Source organism: Camellia sinensis, chromosome 2, assembly GCF_055761805.1.
Source record: "Camellia sinensis isolate YWXY chromosome 2, ASM5576180v1, whole genome shotgun sequence".
Taxonomy (NCBI): domain Eukaryota; kingdom Viridiplantae; phylum Streptophyta; class Magnoliopsida; order Ericales; family Theaceae; genus Camellia; species Camellia sinensis.
Window position 1 is genome coordinate 145,922,660 of NC_138962.1, and position 11,748 is coordinate 145,934,407.

General features: G+C 34.8%; 1 protein-coding gene across 7 annotated transcripts in view; it reads left to right on the forward strand.

Moving 5' to 3' along the window:
• Nucleotides 1-11,748, forward strand: part of LOC114294623 (putative disease resistance RPP13-like protein 1) — a 31,823-nt gene that overhangs the window by 11,605 nt on the left and 8,470 nt on the right. The window contains exons 2-4 of one of the 7 annotated variants that reach the window (XR_014361684.1): nt 4,241-8,438; nt 9,290-9,397; nt 11,242-11,411. Coding sequence is in view for 2 of the 7 variants with exons in the window: in XM_028238753.2 (XP_028094554.2) it covers nt 4,248-8,405 (4,158 nt within the window). In the remaining 5 variants the exon portion in view is untranslated. Of the gene's footprint in view, nt 1-4,240; nt 8,439-9,289; nt 10,375-11,241; nt 11,412-11,748 lie in introns of those variants that run through there. The other 6 variants (XR_014361683.1, XR_014361685.1, XR_014361687.1 and 3 more) reach the window with 6 other exon arrangements.

Genomic DNA, 11,748 nt, shown 5'->3' on the forward strand with positions numbered 1-11,748 from the left:
TTTGGTCCCTGTTGTTTCAATTTGATCAATTTTACCCCTTAATTTTATGGATTGTGTCATATTAATCTAATAAATAACGGTAGTTAAGTTTGATGGACAGAAAATCAAATCATGTTTCAATTTGGTCCTTGTAGTTTATAGGATGTGTCAATTTGGTCCCTATAGTTTATTGGAAAGTCATAACAATAGGGACCAAATTGACATATCCTGTAAATTACAGGGACCAAATTGAAACATCATTTGATTTTCCGTCCATCAAACTTAACCGCCAGTATTTATTGGACTAATATGACGCAATCCGTGAAATTAAGAGGCAAAATTGATCAAATTGAAACAACATGGACCAAAATGAAAACAAAATAAACTGCAGGGACTACCACTGTAATTTGCCCTTAAATTTTTGTAATATGACCAAAAACGTAAAGGGTTGATTGTTACAATTAAAAAAAAAAAAAAGGAATTAAAGTGAGATTTTATGTAAACTGCAAGGATGCAAAGGGTAATTTAGCCTAATTTGTGTTAATGAATTTAATACTAAACAGAAGTACCACATTGGAAGTTGAGCGAAAGTATAAAAGGTTGGCGTAACAAAAATTATCGTAACTAAGTCACAAACTTTTGTTACATGAATCATAAAATTTTATACATTTTGTTACGCTAATTTGAAGTGAAATTACGTATTTTATGGTTGATATTATGAAATTTTAAAGTAAAATTACGTTAATTTATAATAAAGTGCATATGATATACACCATTAAAAGAGTACATCCATAAGATTTCCCCCTTTAAAACTCACTATTAAGCTTAATAAACACACTAGAGTACACTCGAAGTCTTGGAATCTATGTTGTAATGTCAAGACAAGGACCTAAAGCGACAAGGACTTAAAGCTCACAAGGATCGACTTTTGGAAGCAAAAATCAAAGGGAAAGGATAGGGAATACCCACGGTAGCAACTGCAAAAATGTGTTTTGCACTTCAAAATAATCCCACACCATGTATAAATAGGTCCCTTAGTCATCCTCGTTTAATACTTAAGTTGAACCTTCTATCAATGATCCACATTCAACTTTAAATAAGACAGAACAATCTCAACTACACACAAAAATTCAGATTGTTTAATATCAAATTATATAATTGTAAAAATGATTAGCACATTGTTCAGAGTAACTAACGTGGTTTGCATGGCCAAAACATGTAACGCCAACACATGATTTTAATATTCTCAAAAGTGTCTTCCAAGTCACAAAATTGAATTCTCCTAAAAATATCTTCATTTTTGTATAAATTTCTACAGTTTTGGGAGTCCAAATGTGCAATTAATTATTTTAAGCTCCAAAATAATTAAGTGATTGCACGACTCCACATCTATATCCATGGGGTTCAAAACATAAAATTTAACAATTCAGATAAAAGATAACAAAAAAAAAATTGTTTCTCACAACTAGTGTCATTAGATTGTCTCTCAATTGCTATATGTTTTGTAACTCAACATGAATATAAGAAAATATATTTATTTATATATGTTTTTCATATTATTTTCCACCTTTCATGTCAATAGAAATTAATATTATAGTTCATATCTTCTTTTTAAAATTTTTGTTAATATATATGTATATATTTACCTCTCTTATATTAGAATATTATCCTAGGTCTATCCTTGATTGGACTTAACTTGATTCAATATCTTCATCATAAAACAAAACCACAGCTTCCAAACTGCCAAACTAGATCTCATCTAAATGTATCACTGTCAAAAACCATTATATTATAGACACAATATTCACAAGAAGATATATACACCTCAACGTACAAATAAGATAATAAAATTCAGATTCTCTCCCTTACATTAATAAAATTGAGATGTCTATTTCATTATTAATGGTTGTGAAAGAGTCATGTTAACATATTTTTTTCTTAAATTTAAGAATAGTTAAATTCAAATTAATGTAACAGTTATAGTCGGATGATTTTGAATTTTAACAATATGTTACAAGTTTATGCATTAAAATGAAGATCTCAATTCCAAACATGTAATGTATAGCATCTAAATCCACACATATCATGTATAAATTAGTTCATTCACTATTATAGTGAAAGATAAATAAGAAGATAGAGGTATGGCTCTGCATTTTAGGACAGACGTTAAGGAGAATGTAGGGATAATCACGATATTTTCAAACAAAACATAAGTAAACTTGGTTAATTGACTTATCAGTTAGCTAACATAGAGTGATTTATGTAATATAACTAAAAAAATTTAGAAGTGTAACCCCTTCAAGAAATCATATAATAATCTCTGCAATTTTTACCAAACAAGTTTTTGACAAAGAAAGAGTTCATTATTTTGAAATTAGCTTCAGATTCTATGACCAGCATAGCAGTCTCATTGAACTATCTGCTCTTATAAGCAACAGTCTTAACTGATTATACTAAGCACATCACCTAAAAGTTCATTTATCACCTCTTGATAAAATTAGGGTGATTAGCAAGCCTCGACACTGCCTTTGATTTTTGATAATTACAAATGGTTATTTCAAATTTTCATCCAATGCCATTAAACTAAATAAATAGGAATAAAGTGATGTTATGGCATGGGAGTATTGTCATTTTAGTTTCTCCACTGATTTTTTTATTTTTTTATTTTTAATGTCGGAGTCAACTTGTTCGTATCTCGACTAATCCCTATGGTCATGAAATTAATGACCAAGCAAACCTCCAGTGACCCCTTGGAGTAACTCGAACTCAATGGTGTTTTAAAGGACAATTTATCTATTTCATTGAACTATTATTCTATCAAATACAGACTTAATTGCTTATAGTTAGTGAACATCTTGCAATTGACTGGCCATGCATTATCTTCTAGTAATTATTTTTGTTGGATTATAACATAGTGACGTCATTAACTGCACATTACTTTTGTTTGGGAAGAAAGTTTCAATGGCATAATATTTATGCTATTTGCATTATGTAGAGTATTTTCAATGAGTTATTTAAAAGACACTTCTTTACTATTATAGTTAGTCTTGTCTTATTTTACTTCCTCCAACGAGCTAGTTACTACACTAACCATTTTAACATTTTTTTTCCTACCTAGGTACATTTGGAGAGTCTTGAGAGACTCTTTAAATAGTTTGAAGAAATAGATAAAATAAGAGTAACGTTAGAGCATATAGATAATATATATATATATATATATATATTTTTAGGTAAAATAAAAAAATTCCTGTATTGTACTTTGACTAATAAAAAATAAAGAGTTGTGTTTAACTTCATAATGTATTTTTCAAAGAGACATATTTTTTCCTATTATTTTTAAAAATAAAAATTTATTTTCTCAATTCTTTTTTTATTAAATTGATTTGTATTTTTAAGAATATCATTGTATCATCTTTATTAATATATGAGTAATATTACAAATCCACTTGTATCAACTCAGAAATTAATTTCCACCACACCTCACATGGACCCTACAGTATACAAATTAATCTCCACTACACAATCACTCACCCGGAATTTTCTAGGTGGATAAGGGTGAGTCTCTAGACTTTTCCTTGATATATATGTATATATATTAGGTAGTCTCGGAGTACAATGTGATATTATCCATGTGGTGCTTCCAACAAATGTGAAACTACAAAATGCACTTTGCGGATCATTCTTTATTTATCAAGTACCTAATAAAAGTGCTTTAGTATGGTCTCACCCATAATGGTTGAGAGCTCAACGTGAACAGTACCATAAGGACCTACTAAATAATTACCCGAAAATGATCCGTAGCTCGAACGTGTAGAGCTCTAATGGCTCGAATGGTACGGAAAATATTATCTTACCGGTAAGAGAATAAAAAAAACCCTTAAAACGACATCGTTTTGAGATTTCGAGCCATTCGAGCCTTTGATATTTCGAGCTACGTAGCGGAACCAATAATTACCCATTCTTATATGGTATTTTATATAAAGCTTTTGTTTACGACATTTTTTTTCCAGTAATTTTTCTCTTGGGCGTGTGGAATAGTTGCAAAAAAAATTTGAGCCATTGATTTTGATAAGATAGAATATATGCCTATATGTAAACACGTAATTGTAGCCGCAATAATCATGACTATCCATTTTGTTACTCTCAGTTATGAATTCATTCTAAAACCAATTAGACTTTCAGTCTCATGCTTTTCTTGGTTTGTTTGTGTCTTTCTCTAAATCTGATATAATATTGTTTCTTACTTCCTTATTTTCACTAGGGAAACAATGCCTATAGGCGAAATCTTTCTTGCTGCTTTCATTAAGGTGTTGTTTGAGAAGTTGGCCTCAACTGAACTACTGAAGTTTGCTCGTCAGGAGCAAGTTCATACTCACATCAAGAGATGGAGTGGAGAATTAGCTAAAATTCAAGCATTCTTGGCTGATGCGGAGGGGAAACAAATAGAAAATAGAGCTGTGAAAATGTGGCTGGAGGAACTCACAGACCTGACTTATGATCTGGATGACATACTGGATGAATTTGCCACTGAAGCTTTACGGCGTAAGTTAACATCAGAGTCTCAAGCAGCTAGCACCAGCAGGAGCAAGCTACGGGCCATGATACCTACATGTTGTAAAGGACTCAATCCAACAACTTTTTTGTCTGATTTTACGAGGAGTTCTACTTCCAAGATAGAGGAAATCACAACCAGATTGAAAAATATTCTTGAAAACGGAAGTGGACTTGGTTTACAACAGATTCTTGCAGAAGAATCTGCTAAAGCTTGGCACAGACCACCCTCCACATCCTTGATACATGAACCTCGCATACATGGCAGGGATAAGGAAAAAAAGGAGATAATTGATTTTCTCCTAAGAAATGAGTCAAGTGATAACAAAGTCGGCGTAATTCCCATTGTAGGTATGGGTGGGCTTGGCAAGACCACCCTTGCACAAATGGTATACAACGATGAAGTAGTGAACAAGAATTTTGATTCGAAAGCATGGGTCTGTGTTTCTGATGAGTTTGATATTTTGAGAATCTCAAAAGTAATTCTTGAGTCTATTACTTCCAAGTCTTGTGAATTTAAAGAATTGAATCAAGTTCAAGTTCAGCTAAAGCAAAATTTGGTTGGAAAAAAGATTTTAATTGTTTTAGATGACGTATGGGACAAGAAATACAATGATTGGAATGTTTTGAAGAGCCCCATTAATGATGGAGCCCCAGGAAGTAAGATAATTGTAACAACCCGTGACGGAGATGTTGCATCGAGTATGGGAACCGTTCAAAACCATTTGTTACAACATCTATCAGAAAATGATTGTTGGTCGGTGTTTGCACAACATGCCTTTGGGAATAGAAGCATGGATGCAAATCCAAATTTGGTGTTTATTGGTAGGAAAATTGTGGAAAAATGTAAAGGTTTGCCTTTGGCTGCTAGGACACTCGGTGGCCTTTTACGGTGCAAAAAAAGAGACGATGAGTGGGAAAATGTATTGAATAGTAAAATATGGGATTTAACTGAACAAGGCAGTGAAATCCTCCCAGCTTTGAGATTAAGCTACCATCATCTCCCTTCACATTTGAAGCGGTGCTTTGCATATTGCTCTATACTGCCAAAGGACTATGAATTTGAGGATGAGGAGTTAGTCTTCTTGTGGATGGCAGAAGGCCTTCTTCAGCAACAAAATGGAAAGAAGCAAATGGAAGATTTAGGAGCTGAATACTTTCGTGAATTGCAGTCGAGGTGTTTTTTCCAACCATCAAGTGGTGGTGAAAACTCGAAATTTGTGATGCATGACCTCATCAATGATTTAGCTCAGTCAGTTGCAGGATATACTTGTTTTAGATTGGAGGATAAATTGAAGGATCAGGAGCAATGTAGAAAATTGAAGAGTGCTCGACATTCATCTTACATGCAAAGCAAATTTGATGCAATCAAAAAGTTTGAAACTTTTTATGAAGCCGAGAATGTAAGGACCTTCTTACCCTTGTCCTTAGATAAAGATAAATCTTGTTATTTGACGAGCAATGTTGCCCTTAATTTGTTGCCAAAGATGATACGCTTAAGGGTGTTGAGTTTGAATAGATATCACATTGGCGAAATTATTCCAAAATCAATTGGAGATTTGAAACATTTGCGATATCTTAACTTTTCCTACACCAGAATCAGAACAGTACCTGAATCATTAGGTACCCTATACAATCTACAAACTTTGATGCTAAGAGGTTGTCCAGAACTGAGGAAATTGCCTGCAGACATGGGAAACCTTATCAACCTACGTCATCTCGATATGATTGATTCAAATTCCTTAGTAGAAATGCCACGAGGAATTGGTAAGTTAACAAGTCTCCAAACACTATCCAATTTTATTGTTATGAAAGACAACAATGGGTCTCGGATAAGAGAGTTGGGGAACTTGATTCATCTTGGAGGGAAACTTTGCATATCAGGAATAGAAAATGTAGTTGATCCTTTGGATGCAAGAGGGGTGTGTTTAAACGACAAGCAAGGTATAGATGTGCTAACAATGGTATGGAGTAGTGAGAGCTTGGATGGTTTACAAAATGAAATGGTTACAAAAATGCTTGACATATTAAAACCTCACAAGAAGCTGAAAGAGCTACACATTAGAGGCTACCATGGTATGAGTTTTCCAACTTGGATAGGAGATCCTTTGTTCTCCAATATGGTGTGCATGAAGTTGCAAAATTGTAAAAATTGCACTTCCTTACCGCCACTTGGACAACTACCCTCTTTGAAAGACCTTCAAATTGAAGGAACGAGTGGTGTAAAGCATGTGGGTTGTGAGTTCTATGGGCAGCATTGCGCCAAACCTTTTCCATTACTCGAGACACTATGTTTTGAGAATATGTCAGAATGGGAGGATTGGTACATTTTTGGAATTGACAAAGAAGTTCAAACCTTCACTCGTGTTAGTAAGCTCTCCATCAAAAAATGTCCCAAACTTGTGCAAATGTTGCCGAGTAATCTTCCTTGCCTAAAAACTCTTGAGATTATAAATTGCCCGCGGCTGCTGGTTGAAGCTTCTAGCCTCGTTCTCCCGTCACTCACCTCCCTGTCCATGAGTGATGTTCGGCTTCCAAGCCTTCCAGTGCTCCTTGAGACATGTAGCGTGCTTGAACCCAGTTCCCTTACTTGCTTGAATATTAGAAATGTTTCGATCCCTGAGTCCCTGTGCAATCCAAGCATAGATGATGAAGTGATGTTGGCAAATGCAATGTCCAAGCATCTGAGTTCAGTAACTTCCTTGAGCATTGAGATGATTCAGAAACTTGCATTATTGCCAAAATGGCTTACCCAGGGGCTTAAGGGACTCAAAGAATTGCAGATTTCTAGTTGTAAAGAACTCACAACACTGTGGCAGAATGAGGAGGGACTACAACACAATCTCGTTGTCTTGCAAATTGATGATTGTCCGCAACTTGTTTCATTGTTTGAAGAAGATGAGGATGTAGAAAACGAAGGGCTACATCAACAAGAGGGAGTGCCTTCCATGGTGAGACTAGGTATACGTAATTGTGAAAAGCTGGAGAAACTGCCACGGGGGCTACATACCTTCACTTCTCTTCGGGTGATGTACATCAGTATTTGTCCAAGTCTGGTATCTTTTTCAGAGACAGGCTTTCCGCCTAGCCTAAGAGAACTTCAGATTGATGGATGTAAGGCTCTGCGGTCCTTACCTGGGTGGACAGCGCACGATTCTAATCTGGAGTTCTTGGTGATAAATAGGTGTGATAATCTGGAGTCCCTTCCGGAAGAATGGGTCCACCACCCCGCAACAAAACTGGAAACATTGATTATCGGAAAATGCGAAAAACTAGAATTGGTCCTCTTGCCAAACCCTAGTTTACGCAACAACAACAGCCTCTTCGCTTCCCTTGAATTTCTGGTGATAGAAAGTTGGCCTGCAGGAGGAGAAATCGTCTCCTCCTACATTCTAGAGAAAGGGAATTTCCTCACCAACCTCACTCATCTTGATATCCGGAATGTGAAGACTGGTAAGCCACTATCAGAGTGGGGTTTGCACAGATTCTCCTCTCTTGAAAGTCTCCGGCTTGAAGGCCCAGGTAACGTATCAGAAGAAGAAGAATATTCGGTGTCCAGCTTTCCAGTAGATGGGATGTTGCTGCCCACCTCTTTGACGCATCTGTCGATTTGGAATTTCCCAAATCTGAAGAAGATATCTTCTTCCATGGAGACCATTCAAAACCTCACCTTTCTTCAATTCAGTAATTGCCCTAGGCTCACATCTTTTCCCGAGCAAGGAGGGTTGCCTCCCTCGCTTTTGCAACTTCATTTACACCTATGTCCAATAATGAAACGGAGGTGTGAAAAGGAGAAAGGCAAATATTGGCCCCTCATAGCTCCCATTCCTAAAGTCACCATAGACGACAGATACATCTTTGAAGTAGAGGAATAAACTGCAATATGTATGAGCAATCAAAACTAGCAGGTACTCACTCCTCAAAAATCACCCAAATTAAATATATCAAAATTATTAGTTAATTATTTTTATCAATGCTAACAGTGTCACAATATCCTCATCTCGTCACAACAGAGCCTGTGTATTACTTATAATATATATACATATAATATGGGGAGGTTGGGCTATGTTTTTTTTATTTTTATTTTTATTTTTTATCATGACAGTTTTCCCTTTTAAATATAGAAAATCACGAAGAAAACAACAAATTTGAAGGACATTGACTTATCGTTGATTTATTTTAGAGTGATGTTTTGGAATTTCTTATTACTATACACGAATTGTTATGTTGGAATTACAATGCTGGGATCCAACTTTTTGCTTTTACCATTGAATGGGGCAGGTTGACGAAGTTTAGGATGAAGAGGCCAAATCAATTTCTTATATGGACATTTAATAAAATGTGTTCTTGTTGCTGATCAAAAAAATTAAAAAAAAAATTAAATTCTTATATGGAAAAACAGGGGAATTACATTGCAAGAAGGGTTGTATTCTTCTTTAGAAAGAGGGATTTCTGTTCTTTCTTATCCCTTCCCCCTGTTTATTGATTGTAATGATTCACATTATTATTTATAAACTCTTTCATTTTCTGATAAAATGTAAAAAAAATCATATTGCTGAATGGCAATTTGTTTTCTCACTTTAACACCCCAGACAATCAGGATCACATGCCCAATCACAATAATCAACCGTTGGAATTGATTATATATAGAATTTATGTATTTTCACCATGAATAATTGATGCCTTTTTGTTCATCTACATATGTCGTTTGAACTCCATTTTGTGGCAGTCACTGACCCAATTACTTTTCAATTTTCAGCAAATTTTCTGTTTTAGTGATGGTGTCTATGGATGACAGCGTGGTTTAAGGATTCTTTCTTTAATTTTGAAGTTCTATTTCTTTGTTTTGTCTCTTCTAGAGCTCAATGTAAGCATCATTAAATCTAACTCAGTATCTCAAATATTCTTTCTTGCTTTCTTTCTTTTATCATTGTCAAATTGTTTCTCAACTATGAAATTGAACTCATGAAGTAGAAAAGGTGTGAGGTTTGTCAAGTTATCAAAATTCCTGACCTCATTTATTAATTAGACTCGTCGACTAATTGTTTGTGCCATGATTTTAATTTTTGTTCACTGGAGGGAGAAAAGCATGATCTCTTTTGTAGGTGTAGCTTTTTTGAAATGGATTCTGCTTCAAACTCTACACTTAAATCAACTTCGGAAAATTGTGGACTTCAACTTTTGGGCATCATATATGATCTATGGCAGGCTCGCAGCACCTCGTGTTCTGCTTGGGTCACACACGTATTCACTATATTGGGTACATTTAGGCATGTACAATTAAAAATAGTTTATTTAAAAGAAAAAATAAATGAAAGTATGAATTGCACAAATATTGTGACATCGTTGTCGTTATACCAAGTGTTTGTTTGCTTTTGTAGCAGTGTTTATTTTCTACTAGCATTGTTTTGCCATTTTCTCATGTTTATTTGCAAACTAAATAAATAGTATTAGAAATTCTCAAACCGAAGCAAAGGTCATGGTTGATAGCCAATATGTCAAGTAGTTCAAAGTATTATGTCAAGTAGTTCAAAGTATTATGCAATTTTTTCTTCAGTCTATCTTTACCATGTTTGAACTTCATGTTCATTTTAAAATTACATTGAATTGCCCCTACTGCTCCTATTGCAGTTCATCAGTCTTGCTCAATTTTTTGGGCCTTACCATCATCCATACAAGTAAAAATTCCCCATCACCTATGAAGCATAAACACCTCTCCATAAGTCATGTACCAGTGTCGGACACGGGCACACGCCAGACACGCTACGGACACGTTGCAGACACGTTAAGACACACCGGGGACATGCTGAGAACACACTAGAGAGCATCTTTAATTAAAAAAACGTAATATTTTCATTTTATTTTATTGAAATAGCATGCCCAAGGTGATGAATTTGATGAAATTAAATATTTGACATAAAATAAATATATAATATTAAAAAATATGACCAATAATAAATATATAAAATTATATGTTTTGCACATATCCCTAGAGTGTTGTGTTCTGCATTTTAAAATTTTGCATGTTTGTGTCCGTACTTCTTAGCCCGTCACCCTTAATTTCAAATGATGAATGGGTTTTTCCACATCCTATTATTTAGAGGGAGTCTGTATAACAATTTCATTGCTAAATTTTTTTGTCTCGTGATGCAATGATTTTGGCCTTTGTCCACATTTATTTGTCAAATTTTAAATAAATTTAAGCTGGTGGTTAATGCCATCTCTAAGTTATGTACTTCGGAACTCATCTTTATGCCAAAGAAATGACCAAAATTGTATGTTCTCTTGAAAAAATGAATCGAAGCATGTGACATGGTTTTACTTGAAATTTTGCTATTAGAGATTGTGTCTTTCTTATGACTAGCTAAGGAACTGCAACTTTTACCATAGGGGTTACGGTTATGTCTATATGCTTAGTTGCTTACACTGATTCCATTCTTCATATTTGATGTTACAATGTTTAGGTATTGTGTAGTTGTATTTCTTTTAGCAACGTTGAATAACTTCATACAATATATGGTTAGTCTTGCACTCATTTCTGCATTACTGGATGCTTATGCAAATAGTAGTTTTTATGATGAAATGCATTCTTCATAGAATATTTATTTTAATGTTGCCATCATTCACCATAAGTTTGTTGCTAAACCATCTCTCTCTCTCTCTCTCTCTCTCTCTCTCTTTTCTTTTTTGTTGTGCCCATGGTGTTTGCAGATTGTAGTGAAGCTGGTTCAAGGTGTAAATGTCATCTATGCCAACCACATAAACCACATGAAGCTGGTTTCATGTGGTTTCAGTTTAAAATGACAATAATGTCAGGAGGGATTTTCGGTGGCTGCTTGTCAAATGTTTGCTAGTCATTGTTGTTTTCTTTTCATTTCCAGGTTTGATCCATTTATTTTTGTGAATGGTATCAGCTCTTTCAATCACTTTCAACCTTGTCCAGTGAAGTAAATATTGCATCTTGTTAAAATCCACCTACTCTCCACCTACTTCATCCACTTAAACCTACTCCACTAAACCTAACCCACTACACCACTACCACCTCACCTACTCCACTAAACTTTCACCCACTTAAACCTACTCCACTAAACCTAACCCACTACACCACTACCACCTCACCTACTCCACTAAACCTAACCCACTACACCACTACCACCTCCACTTCACCTACTCCTCACCTACTACACACTCACCCTCTCCTATATATAGGAATCATTG